At 51.7% G+C, this 21961-nt stretch overlaps 2 protein-coding genes across 10 annotated transcripts in view; one reads left to right on the plus strand and one right to left on the minus strand.

Annotated features, from left to right (window-relative positions):
- Positions 1–43: 43 nt before the first annotated feature.
- LOC120898324 (pneumococcal serine-rich repeat protein) lies at positions 44–15375 on the plus strand. Of its 7 annotated transcripts, none has more exons than XM_040304013.1 (7): positions 44–107; positions 2106–2962; positions 4126–4224; positions 4299–4976; positions 5176–5778; positions 5868–10476; positions 10584–10654. In XM_040304013.1, the coding sequence occupies exons 2-7, from the start codon at positions 2402–2404 to the stop codon at positions 10631–10633; spliced, it is 6600 nt and encodes a 2199-aa protein (XP_040159947.1). In that variant the 5' UTR covers positions 44–107; positions 2106–2401; the 3' UTR covers positions 10634–10654. The 7 variants fall into 7 exon arrangements, with proteins under 7 accessions (XP_040159947.1, XP_040159948.1, XP_040159946.1 ...); XM_040304014.1 differs by having other exon boundaries at positions 44–61; XM_040304012.1 differs by having other exon boundaries at positions 69–170.
- A 1580-nt stretch (positions 15376–16955) lies between these two features.
- LOC120895492 (tetratricopeptide repeat protein 28) overlaps positions 16956–21961 on the minus strand; it is a 115683-nt gene continuing 110677 nt past the window's right edge. For all 3 annotated transcript variants that reach the window (XM_040298937.1, XM_040298938.1, XM_040298936.1), the window contains one exon: positions 16956–21557. In XM_040298937.1, the coding sequence (XP_040154871.1) occupies positions 17395–21557 (4163 nt within the window). In that variant the 3' untranslated portion in view covers positions 16956–17394. The remainder of the gene's footprint in view (positions 21558–21961) is intronic.

Consider the following 21961-nt stretch of genomic DNA (forward strand, 5'->3'; position numbering starts at 1 on the left):
TCGATGTGCCTTGCATTAGCGGCAAAGTGAAGGTAGGAAGAAGTTTGCTCCGCTATTCTAGGTATTTCGCACATATTTTTGCAGTCGGAAGAAATCTTCTACCAACGGTTGGTGTGTTGTTTGTGTGCTCGCGGTGTCGTTTGTAAAATTGTGTGAAATTGTTTTTCAGGGTAAAAAAGAAAACCACGACAATTCGAGGCTAGTGCGAGCTGTCAAACGTGACGTTCAGCAGAATTCAGTGGTGTCATGTTTTTCGATTGCCAATTTGCATCGTCTTCAGTGTGTAATTCGGTAAAAAGAACGGGCTTGCCCGTGTGGAAAAAGCAGTGAACTGAACATTAGCACCGACGGGTCGCCCGGAAAGTTGATCGCAAAGTGCGCAACCCGAGCGGAAGAAAATGTAGCACGAGCTGTCGCGGCCACCATCGTTCCGAAAAAAGCCAGCAGCAGCTCTTTGCAGAAAAGATGTGTCAGACGGGAAGAGAGTGTAGCTGTGTGTAGAACTGTACGGCTATGGCGAGTTGCCGTCAAAAGGTGGCCTAACGGGCAGCAGCACCAGCAGCCCCATTTTTCTCGCTAACTGAGCACGTACACGGACCCGTGGTCAGTGGAAGAACGATACATTGTGTGCTTGTGCCACACTCTATGCATTGGACAGTTTCCTCTTCTTGGTGCAGTCATCAAGCCGCCGCTTCTGGTTGTTCCCGGAGCGAGGAAAAAACTCCAAATACGGGTAATGTCTACGGCTGCGGTGCAAATCGTCGTTGTCGTCGCCACCTCCCTTCCCTAGTGTGGGGTGTGTGTGATCCTCATGTACGTAGCGTGCAGAATGTAAAGTATGTACCAGCGCGTCCGTTGTGCATGTTCGGTGACGGTGATTTTCGTGTTTCACAGTGCGGTGTGAAAAGAGTGAAAAATCGAGTGCATGGAAAAAATAGTGAGCATGAAAGTACGAAAGGAATAAATTCAGGTGTGGTGGTGTGAGTGAATGTGCGTGAGTGTGAGTGAGTGTGAGAGTATATATAGCGTATGTGTGTGTTGTGTGCGTGTGCATGTGTGCAGTGTGAAGACGTCGCGGCGCTCTGATATCAGCAGCAACAGCAACAAGAGCAGAAGACGACGTAGGTCACAGACGTAGAAACGTCGAAAAGAAAAGGGCTAGAAGAATAAGGTTTCCTCGAGCTAATCGTGTCTACGAAGCTACCAACACCACCGAGAGCCCCCTTACGGTACGTTCGTACAGACACAAACACACACACACACACACACACTCACGTACGCACACGCCGACACGCGAGTGTGTACGCATACAGCCGCAGTGAATCTAAGTAAGTGGCGGTCTCGCGGCTGTCAAGTACGTACGCGATGAATACTGTGTGTCCGGTGGTGTAGCAACGGATGTGTGTGCGCGGGTGAACGGATGAGGGGCGGCGAAGAGTGATTTTCTGGCACGTCGGTTTCTTCTCGGAGCCGCCGGTGTGGCGTACGGTAAAAGGCAGCGCACCGCACCGGGCCAGCAGCAGCAGCTGCAGCTACTAAAGCAGAGAGAACCACACACGAACAACGCACACGTACCACCCCGTCTGTGTTTCTTACCCACCGTGGAGCGAAATGTGCTGAAGACTAAAAGGAAGAAGTATTTTGCCATCTTAGGGCATAGCGCAGCGTCCGGATGTAGCAGGCCCGGTGTGCTGTGCGCGTTGGAAAATTCACACAGGGGGTAGATTCCCGAAACACGAGCTAGTGTCGTATGTGTATGTACATTAATATATATATAGCCGGTATTTATGTAAAGGCGATCATTATACATACTCCCATTCAGTGGAAATAGTGCAGCGTGTGCAAAGTGTCTACGAATTGGTAGTGGGTGCACAGAAAAAGAAAAGAAAAGTAAAAACAATAATCCATCCGGCTGTGTATGGGTCCGTCGCGGGTCCAGTGGGGTTGAAATCGAAGAAATTGCTTCAGCAGTGCCCGACATCATCGTTGCTCGTTTCGCTCGTTCTGTGATGTGATTCGTATATTTAAGTGCAAATCCGTGCGTGGAAAAGCTTGTGCTTGATGGCAACCTTTTGCTTTGTTTCGTATCTGAATTTCCCATCTAGGACGTGACGAGCGCGCGGGCAGGATAGAAGAGACATATAAAACTACGTGTGTCCGTCAGTGAAGGCAGAGGGAGGCGGGGAAGTGTGTTAGCGACCGGTAACCACAATCATACAGAGGGTTTGTGGACGGTGTAGCATTGCTTTGGTTTTTAGACGGTCCGGAGAGAAGGAAAGGGAGAGCAAGAAAGGCCGCAGTGATACATCTCCTGTTTTAGGGGTGGTGTGCGGTTCCCTAACGGGGGGCGGAATACACTTCCGCCACCGGTCGGTTGTGGAATCGTAGTCGGAATCGTACGATGGCTCCCTCGCCAGAACTTGGGCAGCCCAAGGCGCCCGACAAACCTGCCAGTGAGGCAGCAAAGCACGAGGGACAATCGACTTCCGGCGAAACGACCGATCGTACGTGCACCGCCAGCGGCAGCAGCAGCACTACCACCGCCACCCCCACCGTCACCACACCATCAGCTACCACCGTTGGAGGCGTTGGCAGTGAAGCAACTGTGAATAATCGTTCCGGCACGGCCGACACCACGGGCGCTTCAATCAACAGCAGCAAAGTAGGAACAACCAATGCCAGCCCATCCGGCGCTGCTGCTGCGGCAGTAGTACCGCCCGTCATCACAACGATGGCCATGTCGGCTGCGACAACGACCACTACGACCACTCCGGCTACTGCGGTGAAGGTATCATCGTCATCGTCAACCGCCCAAGCGCCGGCAACTGCTGCAGCAACCGCATCCAGCAGCCACGCCAAAGGGACAGAAAGCAGCAAGAACCCATCATCTTCAGCTACCGCCGGTAACAACAAAGATAACAGCAGCAGTAGCAGCACCCAGCCGTCGTTCGCCCAGGAACCGGTAGGTATCGCTCGTGTTCGTCTGTGCGAATGGGGCGCGGTGTACAGTACAAGTGACATCATTGTGGTTGCGGAATAACCCATTCCCAGATTCTTCCCATGCCTGCATTGCAATGCTCTTCTACTGTGTTGGGCTGTTTCGGAGAACGGTCGTTGGAAATATTTTTGTTATTTTACCTAGGCAATGAAATGGCACAATTTTCGGCCATATTTGCTAATCTGACGTTTGAAATTACGCGAACTGTCAGAATAGGGTTCGATTTTGCAGAGTGTTTTCTGCTTGCCGAATTTGTGTGCTGCATGTTGCTGAGAGCGCGAGTGTGTGTGTGTATGTGTGCTGTGTGCTTTTGTGTGTGCCTTTTCTTTCCAGCACATTGCAATGGTAGTGTGTGTTGTGTGCATAACTGTGTGCGGATAGCAGGTTGCTTTTCATCATCGGGGAAGAGATGAGACACTCACACACGCGCAACACACCAAAGCTGCATAAGCGAAATGTCAAACATGTTGTGTTGTGTGCGGCAATCGTATGCTGCAAAGTACGCTCTGACCGTGTGAAACTAATGTTTCTTACGGAACTAGCGCTAAATGTGGATGTAAAACGTTAGTTTTGTGAAATTTGTGGAATTTTATTTCCTTTTTCTGCAGATTATTTTTGTAAATATTGGCGCACCTACCTATCGTGTATCGTCGATGCGATGAATTCGATGTTTTCGTATGTCATCATTTTGATGATATGAAATGTATGGGTGTGTGTGTGTTTTGTGTGATTATGGCGAGATGATGAAAAAGTATGCTAGTGTGCGTGTTGGTCATCTGAATTTTATTTTGAACATTTTCATCGCTAGGATATGCGAGAATAATAGGAGTTCAGCGAAAACGCACGTGTATGCAATATGCAATTTTGGTATACACACAGCGACGACTCGGTGCAAATAGCAGTTTCTCATAGTTTGGGAATGTCCTAACTTTATCCTTATCTCGTGTACTCTAGAATATGTATGTTCGGTGTGTGTATGCATAGAAATGTCCAAATTGTTTGCAGTGTGCCATCGTCTGGCATTTCATAAGAACTTTGGATTGTGATGTTTGACCCAGCGCAATACTAGTTGAGGTTTGATATTGAATTTGAATTTAACTGGACATTTTCCTACGATTCCATTTCAGCTCGCAACCATGAATGAAGATGCATTGAAAGCTTTGCTGGATGAAGCGATCACCTACAAGTGCCCGAAAGATCGGGAGCACAAGAGCGCAACATTTAACGTACGTATTGCCTAGTGGAAATGTGTGTTCCAGAATCGCCAGTCCGTCATCTTATTAACGTACATTGCTTACAGGAGTTGCTGAGTAAAACGGAGCGCGAAGACCAGGAGCAGAACTTTTCCTTCACCAGCCGGCCGGTGCACAGCAAACGGGCCTCCGCGCGCCCGACGCAGGGCGGCTCGCTGCAGGACATTACGGAGGCGACCAAGCAGGAGTACGGCTACACCGAGTACTGCACCGGATCGAGCCTCTCCCACAAACGACATGGCGGTGGGGGCCATGGTGGGTCCCGCAACAAGCGTCAAATATCGTCTGTTTCCTCGAGGCAGCGCGAGGGCGGCAGTCTGCCTAGTAACGTGAACGAAACGACCACACCGTCCTACATCAGTGAGCAGCCGTTCCTGAACGAGGTGCGCCGCCCGCTCAAGTCGACGTCCGCGAAGTTTGCTGCCAAAAGCAATGATTACGGCGCGCTGCTGCAATCGGCGCCACTGAATCCGATCGGTGCGAGTGATTGGAGCGGCCTGGCCGGGGAGGAATCTCAATCGGGTGCGGCCGGTGGCGGTGACGGTGGTACTGGTGGATGCACGGGCGCCGGGCCCATGTCGGGCGGTGGAATCGTTGGCTCGGGAACTGGTCCAGCAGCGCATACTGTTATCAATATGGGTGAACTGGACTCGGACGAGGGCCCATCCGGTCATCGCGGTTTCCGGGATATGTATTCCGGACATGCAAACAACGCACTGCAACAGGTAAGTGACCGACGCTCGACACTAGGCGATTGTGGATAAACTCAGTGTTCAGAGTGAAGGCAAATTGCTTTTGTGGCGGGTTGCTGGTTGCCCTAGCATTCCTCGCGTTTATCCACAACACCTGGTGTGTCACGTCGTTGGGTTCAGGCATTAGGGGAAGGTAAACGTACACCCACACCCATCTGGTTAATGTATTCAGTTGTGTATGTTTGTGTCTCAGAACAATCACTACGACTCGAGCGCGGACGAAATCGAGATGATGGGAATGGGTCCCTCCAACGGAACGTCTGCTGCTGCCGGTGGTACGAGCGGCACCGGTGGCGCTGCCGGTAGTAGCAGTGGAATGGGCGCCTCAACTATTACCACCGGTTCAAGCCTCGCGTACGGCGGCGGCTCGAGCGCCGACACGTACGGGAATGGGAATGGTAACAGCAGCAACAGCAGCACGTCCAGCACCAGCAGTAGCAGCGGCGGAACGAACCTCGTTGGCTCGTCGGCCGGGGCTGGCGGCCTATCGACGGCAAAGAAAACGTTCTGCTACCCGAAGCCACAGTACACGACACAGGCAAGCCTGGAGATTGGCCAGTCTTGCAGTGTGAACCGCCCATCGTCGGTGCACCATGTCGACAAAACCGTTTCGTTGCCAATGTTAGAGGCAGTCCAGCTCGGTTCCACATATCCGGCAGTGAAGTGCATGATCGACAGCAGCAAGGTGGATCAGTCCGCCATCAAGTCGGTGCTTTCGTCAAGCAATCAGTTCATATCCACCCCCAGAAGCAGTCTCACCTACCCGACAATACAGGTAGGTTTTTGATAGCAAAAACGACTTTGCTTGTCTCATATATATGCATATTGATTGGCTTAATATCTCCCGCCTTGTTTTTTTTTTAGCAAAAGTTCGACGAGAATGCAAACTCCGTGTCCCAGTTTGGCGGTGGTGGCAGTGGCGGTGGTCTAGGATCCTCTAGCAGTGGCAATCAGATGGGCAGCGGCGGTGGCAGTGGCAGCGGAACCGGGGGCAAAAAGCCTCGCAAACCCAAATCCGACCGTAACACTGTGGTGGTAGTGCCGGAAAACATTGCCGGCTATCGGGGCAAGTCCGACATCGAGGCCCTGGTCAGCTACATTGAAAACACGGACAACGATAAGTCGCAGCAGCCACAGCACCAGCTATCGCAGCAGCAGCAGCTGCAGTTGCAGCAACAGCAACAGCAGCAGCAGCAGCAACAACAGCAGCAACAGTCATCGCTGCAGCTGGCGAGAGGCGGTGCCAACTTGAACAGTGGAAGCGGAGCTGGCGGAATGAATGCAAAGCATGCAAACGCCAAACAGACCGGTGCCAGTGCCACCAACAACAGCGTGGGCGGTGGTGGTGGCGTAGGAAGCGTCGACACCGGAGGCGAAGAGAAGTCGAAGCGCAAGAGCGAAAAGAAACGGGAACGTGCGGCCAAAATGAAGAAAAGTAATTCGCTCGAGGAGCTTAGCAGCTGCAGCAGGAAGAAGGTGGAGGAAGAAAACACTCGGCAAAACCACGTCGAAAAGGCTCGTGCGCAGGAAACGGATCCGGCAGTAACGCTGCGCAACAGCAAATCGAAAAAATCTGCCCAAACCGCTGCCGCCAACACGAATAGTAGCAATGCTTCCGCTGCATCGGCAACTAACTTGGCTGGCAATAACAAGGACGGTGGTGGTGGTTCCAGCGGTGGCGGCAAACGTTCGGAGCGAAGATCTTGGGGAACGGAGGAGCTAAGTTTCTTCGGCAACGATGCGTCTGCTGGTGCGGTACAGGAGGACGGCGCTCCCACGACTGCATCGACGACCGTGGGTGGAAAGGGTAAAAAGGCCAAAGATCACAATGTAACGACTGCTGTACCGACTAGCAACAGTAAGAATGCCAGCTCTGCCGCAACGAACGCATCCGATGGGCCGTCGGCAGTAAATCATAACAGTAAGAAGCGCGATTCGCTACGAATGTCGGTAGAATCGTTAACCGCCCTCGGCGGCGGAAGCGTCGGCACCGGTGGAGAGGCGTCCGATTTTCACGTTGTCACCAAAAAGAAAAAGACAAAAAAGAAGGCACAAATGCTCGGCTCAGAAGATGCGACCAATGCTACCGTGGCAGCATCGTCGTTGGTTAATCGGCGGTACCAAGGCGCGTCGGCCCCGATCCCTAGCGTCGGTGGTTATGCTCGAAACGCAAGCAATAGTGGCAACAGTGGCGGTAGCGGTGGTGGTGGTGGAGGTGGTGGTGGCGCTGCCGTTAGTGGTAACAGTGGTAGATACCATTCCGTCAGCAGCCATTTCACCGCAGATCGTGAGGTGTACATGAACAACGATGTATCGCGACGAAAATCGACTTCCTCTGTTCCACCGTCTGAAAAGTCTGACTCGAGCGATGCCGACTCGGTTCACTCGTTGCCGATCGAAACGAAAGCGTCCCGCAAGCAGCAACAAAAGCCGCAGCAGCCGAAGGGTAAAGCCAATCAACAGCAACAACAGCAGCACACTAGTCAACAGCGCCAGGGTACGGCAACGTCGCAGTCTTACGCCGAAATTGCACGTATCGCCAATGTGGAGAAGGCAGGACTGGGCACCGGTGGTGCGAATGGTGCTGGCGGTGCTGGTTTGTCCGCTGGCGCTGGAGATAGTTTGGGCAATCATGCTGAAGGCAGCTCGAGCGCTGCTGCCAACGCGAACGTGATTCAAGATCTCAACTCATCGGAAGCGTTCCCGCAACTAGTCGAATCGCAGCAATTCCATCCGCATCATCACTCGCTGATACCATCGCAACCGGCGTCCGCTGCGTCATCGGGCGGCCAGCAGCACCACCCCCATCTGCAAGCACTGTCGCATGCCACGTGCAATAATAGCGGCGGAACTGTAAATAGCAGCACTGGGAATGGCAACAGCGCGGGTAGCAATAGTAGCAACAGTAGTCATACACTAGGAGCTAGTGCAACGACGCGGGCAACGTACTCGCAAAGTTTGCTCACGGCTGTGAACAACTCGAACGATGAGACAAACAGACATCAGCAGCAGCAGCAGCCCATATCAGTGGCTGCGACCGGTGCCACATTTGGCAGTGGTAGCAACGAACTGCAGCAGACCGGCGGATCACACACCGCCAGCAGTGGACATCCGTCAAAGACTGTGGCCGATGGTACCAAAGCGTCACTACACAAGTCGAAAAGTGTCGATAATAATGACATCTACTACTCGAACGAACACTACCCGGCGCTGGAGAAAACGGTCAAGAGCTATCATCACGCGAGAGCGAACAACAGCGCGGATCCGGTCACCGGCACGGGTGTATCATCAAATGCGAGTTCCGCCAATGTGGCCAATGGCAAAAACGCACCAAAAGCAGCTGGTGCTGTAATCCTTTCCGGCAGCAATCCCGCGCCTGCTTCAAACGCGTTGAGCTTCGGGCAGGTTGCCGCCGCTTCCAACGTTACTGGTACACAGACGTCGAGCTCCTCCAATCCTTCGGCAACGGCAAATCCGACAGCATCGAAGAAGGGCAAAGCGAAAAAGGATCTCAGTGGTAACGGGGCAAACACTGCTGCTGCACCACCACCGGCACAGCAACAGCAGCACGGCACGGAAGTGGAACAGTCGGCCGCCAGCAGTACCGAGTCGTGGAATCATGCTGCGAATGCGATGGTGATTGACACTGATTCACACTCCACCACGATGTTACCGTTTGATACGCGAAGTCCCATGAACGGGGGACCGGGTGTGAATACTATCCACTTCATCCAAACATCGCCCCAACCACAGCAACAGCAACAGTCGCATGGGCCCGCCGATGGTTCTTCGCCGGCGTCCCAGCAAACATCTACGACTGGCAAGCGGAACAAAAAGGATAAACAACAGCAGCTTCAAACCGCGTCTACTGCGGCTGGAAACAAGTCAACCGGTGGTGGCAGCAACTCGACTACAGCGCCGGGTACGGCAAGCAATAGCAACAATCAGCTAACCCGAAATAAGAATCGTCCAGCCGTGATCATCGTGAACGACAACGAGCCGAAATCGAACGAATTTACGTTCGGCTTCGATATCGACCAGGAGCTGCTGTTTGGAGATTTCAGCGAGGAAGATCGCAAGCTGCTCGAAGGGGGAGATGGCGCCAACTGTCGCGAACCGTCGAAAAGCAAGGGCAAGCAGCAGCGCCGCAATAGTGGCGGTACTGGTGGTACTGGTGCTGGTAGCGAACCGTCGGTTTCTTCGTCATGCAGCAGCAACAGTACGGCAGTGCAAACGGCGGATCTCGATTACGGGTTGATGCAGCAACACCAGCCGAATGCCGCCCTGTCTCCGACGGCCCCACTAGACGATACGCGCAGCAGCAGCAAGACATCACCGTCGTCCGGATCGTCCTCCGTTTCGTCCTCGTCGGCGTCCCTGTCCTCGTCCACCACGTGCAATAGTTACCAGCAACAACCTGCGCATCCGGTGGTACAAATGGTGGCCGGCGATCCGCTGGGTGACGTAAATGAGGCCACCCACGATGGTGCCGTTACCGGCGCGAGCATATTCCATCAGCCACCGCCGGTCGCTCCCTCGCTGCTGTTGCATCCGATCTACACGCAACCGCCCCCGACCCTACCGCCGCCACATCTCACCCCGGCGGTGCAATCGGTGGCCGGTTCCGTCCGACCGCCCCCAATACGGCATCACGTGCAGCAGCCACAGCAGCAGCAGCATCAACCGCCGCCGCCGGCACCGCTCCACCACCAACAGCACCATCACAATCAGTATGCTCTTCCACCGCCCGTTATGACACCGGTGACTGGTGGTGCTGTGCCGGGGGTTGCTGCTACCGTTGCTGTACCGGTGAAGGATGCTAATGGCAATCCGGCTGCTGCTGCCGCCCCGCCTGTAGTGGCGATGCCGACCGGACATCTTATAACGGTTCCACCACCGCCGCTACCCTCAACGTTGGCGATTGTGCCGACGGCTGCACCGTACGTGTTGTTGCCGGCAGCGCCCGCTCTTCCGCCCGTTGCTGTTACCGCTCCGCTGATTGTTCCTGCCGCTGCTGCTGCTGCTGCCCCAGCGGCAGCCCTGATCGTTCCGCAGCCGGCTGCTGTCATCAAGGAGCTTGCCTCGCCGCCGACCGTGCAGAACGATTTAATCAACAACAATGCCACAACACACCACCAACCACAGGCCGTGGCATCGGCCATTGCAGTAACGAACAATAATAGTATTGCTCAAAGTTACCATCAGCAACAGCAGCAGCAGCAGCAGCAACAACAACAGCAACTGCCCAAGGTTCAAATAATGACGGTTGACACTGCCGCGCAGACACATTCAACGGCGTCGCCATCGCAACAGTCCTCTTCCTCGGTCGGCTCCGTCGAACCGACAACGAAGCCAGCGCAGCAACCGATGGTGCGTGAGAAGATGAAAGAGATCAATCTGCGTTTCATTGCACCAGAGCAAGTGCACACGACCGAATACAATCACGATAAGATTGTGTTTTTCGTAGGAACAGGTATGTGGTGCAGTGTTTTTTAACTATTGGGTGACGTTGAATAGTAGTTCTAGCAAAGCTATCGATCGAAGAATGTCTTTCTAAATACGAATAACATATTTTTTCAGCCTGGGAAGATGCCATTTGCGGTTCTACGAAGTACTACGAGGATAAGTAAAAGCGCGCTCGGCTGTGTGGTTAGCAAGAGGTACACAATTTCTACAGCAATAGGACGTGATGGCAGTATAAACACAACAAGAACAAGTAATGGACGTCGTGAGAATTAGTCGTATCAGTGTATCAGTCACTAAGTCACATAGTTTGTAGATGAAAGGAGCATAAAACAAACAAAACGCGCTTACTGTGAAACGTCTAGGTCAAACAATATGTTGAACCGAAGCCTATGGTTTACGAAATCGACAAAAACAAAACAGAAGGGAAAAAACGTAAACAGAAAATGCTTAGCATTCGCAAAAGTAGGAACCATTAGCCCCCGATGCCGATGATTCATTGAACAGGGTTCAGAGAGGATGCACAACCAACCGAACCAGAGCGTGTGCGAGTGTGCGCGCGCGCGCACGTTTGTGTGTGAGTGTTGTATAGTAGTTAAGCGTAAAAAAGTATATCTAACATATATATGATGCGTTTAAGAACGCTAAACAGCGAAACCAGTATGCATCTTCTACTAGGCGACGAATCACACCGTTTATGAACGCTCTGCTGCCCCGGATCAGTGTATTTAGGTATCGTTCGTTTTCTATTCTTTATTCATTACACAACATTCTAAGTTGCTCACAAACATGCACACCACTCGCACACAAACTTCGAACTGCACTTTTTATCCCTTCATCGCTGATTGTATCGATGTGTCTTTCCTCCCATTAAAATGCCACATGCCCTAAGACCTCTATTTTAGCAGCAAATGTCCAAGAGAGCGATACACGATGTTTGTTATGCAAAACGTAACCTATCCGTTCGTGCCATTTCTACCGTCACTGTCGCTAATAAACGAGTAGTTTCTACGTTTGAAATTGTGCACTGGTGGTTCCATTGCATCATTGCCATATGGGCAGCGCAGTAAGCAATAAACCAATAGTAAGCCGCCGCTATCCTTAAACAGGAGCTTGATCCCTTTTTTCGATCCGTATCGAACACAGTTGTTGCTTCAGGCAGATTGCGCGACTGAATGTAAAATGTGCGTGTGCATGTTCAGGAGAAAATGTCGATATGTCAGGTCAGGATGAGCTATGACGCGCACCCCATGTGATGGGTTTTCCGTTGTTCCATTCTTATATTTTCCTTCTTCGTTTCATATTGCATTGGTCTAGGGAAAACTAGACCGAACTCTCTACCTACTGTTGCATCGACAGTATCATTAACGTTCACAGACATTCGGCGTATTGGAACGTGTGTATGTGTGTTTGTGTGTAACGTTTGGTGGAGAATAGTTTTCTTCCGTTGCGTTTACAAAAGCTCCACCTAGACATAGCACCACACTACAGCGATACTGTGATGCAGGAGCAGCTTTAGCAGAGCGTTAGAACGGAATGTGACATAAAGCGGAAGAAGGTGTGTACCATGTGTAAGAATAGCGGAACCTTCTCCCTATCCTCCTTGTAATAGCTGTTAAACACTTTAATTTGTGGGGAAGCGGAAAAATGAAAGATTGTTAAACAAAATAAAACCAGAAAAGAAAACAGCCGAAAGTCACTTAGGATAGTTTAGTGTACGATTGGAAACAAGCGATAATGATGGTAGCATGTGTTAAAAACAAGTAGGCATGGTTTTGCATCGATTTGCGCAATCGTGCTGGTGTGCTTGTGCGTGTCTGTTGTGTGTTGTACGGTGTGAATGGGTGGTGAATTGGAGGAGCACCAGCAGCAATCGGATGCTGAGACGTCTACTGAATTTTAGCGCACTGCGTCCAGTGATAAAGCGAAACAAGCTACTATTCTACAAACAGCAATCGATTGTTGCTTGGCAAAAAAAAAAAGTAAAACGCTAGATATAAGAAGTATCGTGTGCGTGTGTGTGTGCGCATGAAAGAGAGAGAAAGAGACAGAGCGAACGCGTGACTTGTGCGGGAAGTGTGAATGTGTGTGAGTGATGTGCGTGTCTGTGTAAAATAGTGCGTGCGAATAAATTATTACTGAAACGAAAACGGAGGAAAAAAAACGGAAAAAGAAAGGTAACATAACAACCAATGTGATTTTAGTAACTAAACGAGCGGTGATGTAGAGAAGAGAGAAAATACTGAAAAAACGCTATAAAAAAAGGGAAGCAGAATCACGCGAAAGAAGGCAAACATTAGTTATGTTGTATAACATTAGATGTAGAAAACAAGAACAAATAATAGTTAGTGGTGTATTGCACGGGGCTGCAGCCCTGCTGCAGGATACAGTTACAGCAGGTGCACGTTCGAGGGATATTCACTGCAAAGGCCGGAGATCGGGCCTGCCGGTTGCTAGGGAGATGCTATGCAGATGTACTCCAGGTGTGTAGTAACGTGCGCGGCAGCGTGATAAGTGTTAGGAAGATCTTCTCGTAATAATACAGAATCATCATCTTCCCGTGTGAAACATTACATGTGTGCACATGTCCAGGAAGGAGCCAGTCGTGCGGGGTGTGGAAGCTGCAAACTGCAAAGCAAGAGCAACAGCGAAGGGTGAGAGAAAACAACAAAAAATAAGTAGACCGTGACTGTGTGGAGAGTGGGGATTGAGTTAACAATCGTGGTTCGATTTTGGTAGTGGAGATCAGCAGCATAAACACAATCGTAATTCATACAATGCCAGTGAAATCACACATCACTCTCGAGTGGGCAGTGAAAGGGAGGATGTTTGCATGTTACTAGAAATAAGCAAGAGAAAAAAGATACGCGGTTACGGTGATTCACACACCGAAGAAACTGTCCTTCACGTTCGGACGGCTCGGAACGTGTGACAAGGCGAGTCAACTCACCAAACACAGCAGCATTACGGGGTTTAGGGTTAAAGGCTCGACTGCTAGATTGTTGTCATCAAACGTGGTGGTGGCACAGTCAGTGCAATCGAGAGGGAAACACGAAAAGAGCATGCCTTGCCGACAGTATCGTGCTTTTTTTGTTCGTGTCTCTTCTTCTCACAAGCAAGAAGCCGCCATGCCGGTAAAAGTAATCGATCTAAGGACTGCAAAAACACACACGGATCAGAGCTACTGTAATTAAGAGTTATATTATATATATATACATACATATATACATATACTATATTTAAAGCCAAGGCAATTCGTTACTGTCCGTTGGAAGGGAAGAGTGAGAGATTGAAAGGAGAATTGGAGAGCAGAAAAAGCGCAAACATGCACATGGTTTGTGCTAGATGCAGAGTATGCAAAATCTGCGCGGTTGAATGAAGAAGCATAAAAGTATGAAAACAAGAAAACAAGCTGCTGGTGTGTGCTGAAAAGTATGGAAAGGAAAGAGAAAGAGCTTTTGCGTAGGAAAAGTCAATAGAAAGGCAAAATGGTAAAAGAACATGGAAGGCAGACGGACTAGCGAAAAAAAAAGCTTAAAATGTATAACTATAGTCATTAGGAAACTTAGGCAAAAAAGAAGAAATCAATGAATTCAACAAAAAAGTCAACGGGAAGAGCAAAAAAAAACCGGAGCGGATAGCGCTTCGTGTGGGATTCGCATTATGTTGTGTTCGTTAAAAAATAAGAGCTACCTTTAAAAATATCAAAGGGTGGAAAAATTATTTCCGAAAAAAAAACAACAAAAACACACAAATCCAGCCAAAAGCAGAAGAGGAAGAGCAAGCGTTGTGCAGCAATCGTGGTTAGTAAGCCATCATTGGGCAACAACCCCCGGTGGAGATTGGTTAATAGAAAAAGATGGGGAATGGAGAAAAGGATGAACAACAAATAACACATACAAACAAAACCGTGAGACACTCGTTGAGGAAACTGCCTTCACGAGTCACAGAGAAGAGGAAATCATGCGAGACACGCCGTAAAAGCCGAATAACACGAACAAAAACCAGACAGACCGCAAAAATATGTCCACGGAGGGCAGTAACAAAACAAAAAAAAAACGAACACGCAAACATACCCACACATACATTAGATAGTTTCGGAAAAGAGAAAATTTACAAAAAAAAATGAGTACGTCGAAGGAGAAGTTAAAAAAAAAAGAAATAATAAATTATGCTAGGAGCGCAAAACTGAAAAAATATAGAAGTAAACACAAAAAACACACATACACATACACAATAATGCAACAAAAGTGAAAACCGAGGAATAAATAAGTGGAGGAAAAAAAAAATCAAGCACACAAACAAATCCCCATTTACACACAACCTAGGATGCACGAAGAAGAAGTGCAAATAAAAATGCAATGGTGAAAAATAAAGAAGAAATTAGTGGACTGTTTAGGAAACGTGCGAAGATGAGAAAGTAGTAGGAGGAGTTAAGGAGAAGGAGCAAGAAGAGCATTGTGAACCCAAAGTTGGTAAGTGAGCAGAGAATGAAAGAGAAACACTAAGATATGAGGGAGAGGAAATGGAGATTCTTTTTTTTTGTTGTTGTTGCTAAAAATGGCAAAAACGCGCTAGTGTGTGCTCGGGGGTAGAAGGATGGTGGCAAAACAAACGAGGGTTAAAGAAAATGATGCGTAATGAACGGTGGAGAAGGCAAGAAAAGGAAGAATGGAAAGCGAGAGAGGAAATATATTAGAAGTCAGCAGCAAAACAACCGCCCCCTTTTCACGCCCCCCCCCATTTATCGTAATAGAAATTGCAATAGATAACAACGCAAAGCAGGTACACAGGTATCAACACACTTAAATACGAACACAAGAACACACACACACACTTACAGCGATACAATACAATTACAATAGTTTTCACAGAACAAGCAGAAGAGAGAGAAGAAAAAAACAAACAAGTAAAATACAACCACACTCACAGCTCGAAGTAACAATATAATTTAGTAGTTAAGCTGACGTGTATAAGAAACGGAAGTGGAAAGTGAAGGGAGCAAATGGTGTGAAACCCTCCTTCCTGCTACTACCACTACCACTACTGTGTTGCGCATTTGCCCCAAGTACAGTTGCGTTTCCCATTTCTGTTTAAATCTATCGTATTCCTTCCTTTTCGAAATTAAAAAAAAAAAACAAATCTTATACATTCTTGTGTCTGATTGTGTTCGCATGGAAAATCTCTTCAATTGCTGCAGAAGCTATAAGCCTGTGCAGCGCGCACAACCTAAAGCTATATTGTGTTCCGAATGCATTAGTGCTACATTGCAGTGTGTGTAATTAGTGAACATCTTTCGCTCTTTCGCTCAGTCTTTCGCTCAATTATGTCTCGAACCCCGGGGAAAGGAATGCGTGCGCACAGTAGCGGCGGCGGTGGTGATAGGGCGGTGGGCGGAAAACCACTACGGAGAGATGGAAAAATAAATGGAAACCCTTTTTTTATTTATGTTTGTAAATTATTACGCAAGAAGAAGATGAAAAAAACCGCAAGAAAATAGAATAAAAAAGAGTCAAAGAAAAAAAAAAAAACAAATGCTATGCTAATATTTTTAACAATATCCGGAAAATTCAAACCATCAAACTGTGCATTGGTAACTATGGCAATGAAGGAGGTCGGTGCCGTGTTCAGAGTTGATGGGATATTCGTAATCACTTTAGAGTTGGGCAAAATTCACAAAAAAGTGATACTGGTTCCGGACGGTTCCAACAAATTTCGGATCCTTTTAGGAAGGATAGGTTCGACCAGACACCGCGGAACCGTCCGAAATCGTACGAAATCATTTGGAATCGTTTGGAATCGTAGTCGGACGATTTTTATTTATTTATTAATTTTTATAGAGACTTCGAGCCTATTGTTTTCATTCGCCTCAAGAATCAATGAAATCAAGAATGAAATTTTATTTTAAGAATTTTTTCTAACATTCTTCTTTGCTTGCCATTTGTGGCTTACAATTACTTTATCCCGGGTGTTAATAATTATTAACGGTTGAATCGCTGGCACAGTGTTGTTTCATGTGATTCCCGAAAGAGGGCGACACAGAAACTGTTAAGCGCCTACTATTGCGTTGGAACCTCTTAGTGTACCGAGAACGAAGGGGCTTGCCCGTTTTACGGTGTTCAAGTGTTTCAAGGCGTTCAGTTGGGTTGCAATCAACTCCGATCACTTTGTAATAGTTTGGGGAATGCAAATTAGTAATTTTCCGTTGTTTTCGTTGCGGAGAAAGAGAAAGATATATCAAATAAATGTCTCTTCTCACATGCACTAATACCGCCCTACAATGATTCCGGTCCATTTCGATGATTCCAACGATTCCGGACGAGTCGGAATCGGCATCAACTTAGTCAGAACCGGAGCAGGAAACGTGCGTGCGATCCGGAGACTTACTTACCTTGATCTTTATGGCTTTCGGTATGTTTTTCTCTATCTTATCAAACAACATTTCGGATTATACGATACGATTAATACACAAAACATACAAGAACACTATTTTCATAAAATGGAAATTGGCTCCCGCAAGGGTTTTTTTTCAATAACTTAGCGTAACGTAGAAGGAGTACAACTCTCCATCTGCTGAACATAAATATCATGTTTAGCATGTATGTTACAGTTAATATCATCTTCACCTGGGAAGGGTTGCTCAACATTACGAACGACCGTTTTCTATTGATTAAAATACCTATTACTTTCCTAATACCTGTACAAAAAACTTGGTGGGATGAGCCAAAGCTACATAAATGCTGCACTTCTTAGCTTTGTAATCCTTTCTTTAAAATCTGTTCATATCTTACACACAACATACATACACTCACACTAAAAATCTGTACACAGTTTAAATGTACGTTCTATCTAAACAGTCTTTCTCTGGGTTGAGCTAACCTCCCAACGCTATGGGAGTCGTCCCTTGGGAAGGTGAGCACACCATGGCTCACGTGTCTATGATGTACTTTCCCCTTTGCTGCGTTACGGTCGTGCCGGTTGGCATGGTTACGGACGACGCCATCTGCTGTGCCGCGGACGAACCATTCGGATCGCTGCCGCCGCCACCGGTGCTTTGCTGTGTTTGTAGCTGCTGTTGCTGTGTTGATTGTTGCTTTTGCTGCTGCTGCTGCTGCTGCTGGGAGGAGGAGGAGACGATCTGCTGCTGCTGCTGCTGACTCTTGGAGGTAGCAACGGTCGAGCCGGTAATGTCGGTCCGGAAGCTGCCGGAGCACTGCGAATCGGCCACGCTGCGGCCGTCCCCTTCGTCGCGCCGCGACAGGTCGGAAAACGGCGAACCGCTCCGCTTGACCACGGTCGAGAGGGAGTTCTCGGTCGAGGAGGACAGATTGCTCGTCAGCCCGCTGCTGACGGACGATTTCAGCTGCTTCTGCTGCTCCAGTATGTCGGCCGTGGTCAGATCGCTCGCCTTCACGATGTTCGGCGACACGTTGCTCAGCCACGGTTTGTTCGAGCTGGACTTTTTCGCCATCGTGCTTGCGCCGAGCGCGGCCGTCATGGCGGCGACGGCGGCCACGGTCGAGGTGGCGCTGCACCCGCACAGCAGATCGGACGGCGAATGGCAGATGGCACAGGCGCCCTCGTCCAGCTTGCTCGACGTCGTCGCGTTCATCTCGATCTCGTTCATCGCCTCGGCCAGATTGCCCACCGTGAGGGCGGCGCTCGGTTTGTTCAGCATCGAGGCGGCCGCTGCCGCGGCCGAACTGGCCCCGCCTGCCGATAATGCACCACCGGCACCGGCACCACCACCGTTGCTGCTGTTGCTGCCACTGCCCTTGCCCAGGTCGGGCGATTCGTCGTAGTTTTTGCTGAGCAGCAGCTTCGACAGGGACGGCGCCAGCCCGAGCCCGATGTTGCGCTCGTGGTACACCTCCGAGATGGTCGGTGTCATCTCGCGCGACATGTGGCGCAGGATCGAGTCTTGGATCGTTTTCTGGCTCGATTTCGCGCCCGGCTGAACGTCCTTGCTGGAGGCGGCGCCCGGTCCGGGGGCGCCCGCACCGACACCGCCCAGCGGTGGTGCGTGGGCCGAGGCTGCGTGCGAGGCCGCAACCTTGCCGCCGAGGCCCAGATCGGCCGGGGATGCTTCCGCCAGCGGCAGCATTTCGGCGTCGGTCGGCGAGAAGTAGAGCTTGTTCGCGTTCAGGTTCAGCGTACGCTCGTCGTCCGGCAGGGTCGAGAGGGGTTTGCGGGGCGGCGCGGCAAGGCTGCCCAGTGTGGCCGCCGATGAGATCTCGGTCCGGCAGCTGAGCCGATCGAGAAAGCCGAACTGGTCGACCGGCAGCTTCGAGCGGCTCATCGTGCTGGTCGTGCTGTGCAGCGGATGGCCGTGGAGCTGTTGCTGGTGGAGCTGTTGTTGCTGTTGTTGCTGCTGATGCTGCTGCTGCTGCTGCTGTTGGTGGTGCTGCTGCAGATGCTGCTGACCGGCGGCGGTGGGGATGTGTGGCATCGGGCCCATCTTCAGCTTGTTGCGCGTGCGCATACTCTGCAGGCTGTGCGCCAGCGAGGTGAGCTTGCTGCTGATGGAGGCCGCATTGGAGGGGCCACCGGGCGGCAGATCGAACGAGCGCTCAAACTCCGAATCGGAGCTGGTCGATTCGAGCACCGAGAGCGATTTCTGGCCGCCACTCTTGCCACCGGCGACGCCACCAACACCACCAACGGACGACGGTCCGACCGCCCCATTGATGTTGTTGTAGACCGGGGCGAGCGGTGCGAGCGGCCGCAAACTCTCCACCATCGGCAGCGTCTGGCGGGGCGGCGGTAGCGGCGGCAGATGATGGCCCTGGTGGCCGGCGGCCCGGCGCAGCACGGTCGCGTGCCCCGAACCCTCCCAGTCCGTGGCCGAGCTGGCGGAACTGGAGCTGTCCGGCCGGCGATGATGGTGTACCGGGTTGGGATGATGGTGCACCCCGTCCGGAAGGCCGGCGTACCCGGAAGCCAGCCCAGACGGGGCAGCCGTCGGCCCGTGGCCACCGTTCATCGTGCCGTGCAGCAGCCCGTTGCCATTGTTGGTGTACAGGTTCTTGATGCGCGTCTGGTGGGCCAGCGCGAGCGACACGTTCTGATCGACGGTTTGGATCGTGACCGGGGGGCTCGGCGTAAAGGCGGCATCGCTTTCGCCACCACCGCCCGGTCGCGACACCTTGATCGTGCCGCGCAGGCTCGAGTAGCCAAGTCCCTTGGCGAGATGGTCGCTCTTGAGCAGAATCTGCTGCGTGGTGTACCCATCCGACAGCTCACTGTCGGTGGTGTTGGCCAGACTGGTGTCGAGCGCAGGTCCATTGGCGGCCGGTGCCGTTTGCGCACTCTCCGTCTGGCCACCGTCCGGTTCGCCGCGGCGCCGCACGTACGAGATGAAGGCGCTGCGCGTGCTCAGGAACGGGACGCGGCGCAGCGGCAGTGGAGGGCGGGAGAAGTTGTAGCTCGACTGCGATTTGACCGTGACGGCCGGTGAGATGCTACGTTGCTGCGAGTCGCCGCTCGTTGGCGTTGGACTCACGCTGGAGGACACCTTCATCTGCTGCTGCTGTTGCTGTTGCGTCACTTGTTGCTGCGACGACTGTTGCTGCTGCTGCTGCTGCTGCGCAGACTGTGACTGCGATTGCTGCGACTGTTGGCCGGTTGATTGTTGCGCCGCGGCCGCACCCTGCTCGTCCTGCTCGTCCTCCTCGTTCAGCGACTCCGAGCTGCTGCTCGACTCGATGCCCAAACTCTTGGGCGCCTCCTGCGTGTCGAACAGTGCCAGCAGCGCTTGCAGCACGAACTGGCAGTTGCGCCGGTTCGCCTGCTTCCCGGTGCGCAGCGTCACCTGATCCTGGCCCACCTCCATCAGGTCGAACCCGAGCGAGGCGAGCAGCTCGTGGCAGCCGGACACACGCCACAGCCGCACGCTCAGCGGCACATCGATCGCGCTCTCGTTGTCGGTCGCCTTGGACGGGAACTGCGCCACCACGTTGCGCATCACGCCAATGATTTCGTCCGCTATCTCCGCCCCGTGCACCAGCTTCGACAGCGCGTGCAGGGTGGTCGGGGACAGCCCGAGCAGCGCCTGCAGGCTCGCCGAGCACTGGGACAGCCGGTCCTCCGGGTCGCTCTGCGGGAAGAACACGCTCGACGGGATGCCGTTGGCGGCCGGCTCGAACCGGAACCCGACCGCCATCAGCAGATCCTTCCAGCCGCTCACCGGGCCCGCCTTGTTGTCGATGCTCTTCTGCGTCGTGTACATTGCGTTCTTCTGGCCGCGGTGAATGCGCTGCAAGCTCTTCTCCACCAGATGCAGACAGACGCGCAACGCGTCCCGGCACTTGTCCGGCGTGCGCATCAGCTCGCACAGCGCCTGCCCGATCAGGGCCACCTTGTTGGACAGCCGCACGTTCCCGCCGATCAGGATGAAGCCGGCCCAGTTCGCCGGATGGGCAAAGTGTTTCGTGTGCTGCACGGTTTGCATCGCTTCCGCCAGCGCACGGGCGGCGCGCGTACCCTGCAGCAGTGCGGAGTAGAACGCACGCAGCAGTATCTTGGCGGCCGTTTCCGGCACGGGCCAGAGCGACACGAGCACGGCACCGGTGCCGGCAAACAGCCAGCTGCTGGCAAGGTTAGCCACTCCGCTGCCCGTGATCGGTTCGACCGAGTGGTACGAGCTCAGCACGACCAGCTTGGCGGTGAGCCTCATCGACAGCAGATCGGCCGCACTCAGTATGAAGTCGGACAGGGGCGGTATTTCCATGTTGGTGGTGGACAGGTCGGTCGGCTCTTCGTCGTTGTCGGCGCCGAGCAGTTCACCGGCCGCGCTCGGATAGAACCGCTTGCCGGTGCTCGGTGAATCGAGCACCTCGCCCGGGCTGAGCACGACCGCGCCCAGCTTCCAGCTCACGTTGGCGGCAAAGTGGACGCACTCGGCGGCCGGCAGCTCCGACACGATCGCCTCCTTGGTTGCGCTCGTGCTGACGAGCGGCTTCGTGTTGAGCATGTCGGACACCATTGCCGCCTCCTGCAGCGAGGCGGGCGAATCCGACCAGCCCCACGTGTCCGACAGCGAGGACGGTATCTTTGGTCCGCCGATCACGAGCGCACTGTTCAGCCCTTCAGCTGGGTGGGAAGAGAAAGGAACGTTCATTAGTGGTTGGGACTCGATGATCGTCAAGGTGCGAACATAGTAGTATGTACAAGTGGAGATGAAATTTTGAGGTATCGAGTCTATTTTTCTTTAAAAACGCGACTGTAATGTTATGAATTCTTTACTGAATTATCAAATTAATTATGAATTATGAAACTTAAATCCCATATTAACATTTTTGAGGTTCTTCCACAGTTTCTTGTAAAAAGATTGTAGAAAAGGGCCTTTCTATCCAGGCTTCTGAGACTTATTAGTACTCCGGTTGGGAAACAATTCTGTCCTGCTTTGTAGAAGCCGACGCACTTATCGAATAGCCCATTCCTGGATGCTACAATAACTATGTATATAGGCTAACTGTCATCGCCGGTCCTGTGGT

The sequence above is a fragment of the Anopheles arabiensis genome, chromosome 2, assembly GCF_016920715.1.
Source record: "Anopheles arabiensis isolate DONGOLA chromosome 2, AaraD3, whole genome shotgun sequence".
Lineage (NCBI taxonomy): Eukaryota > Metazoa > Arthropoda > Insecta > Diptera > Culicidae > Anopheles > Anopheles arabiensis.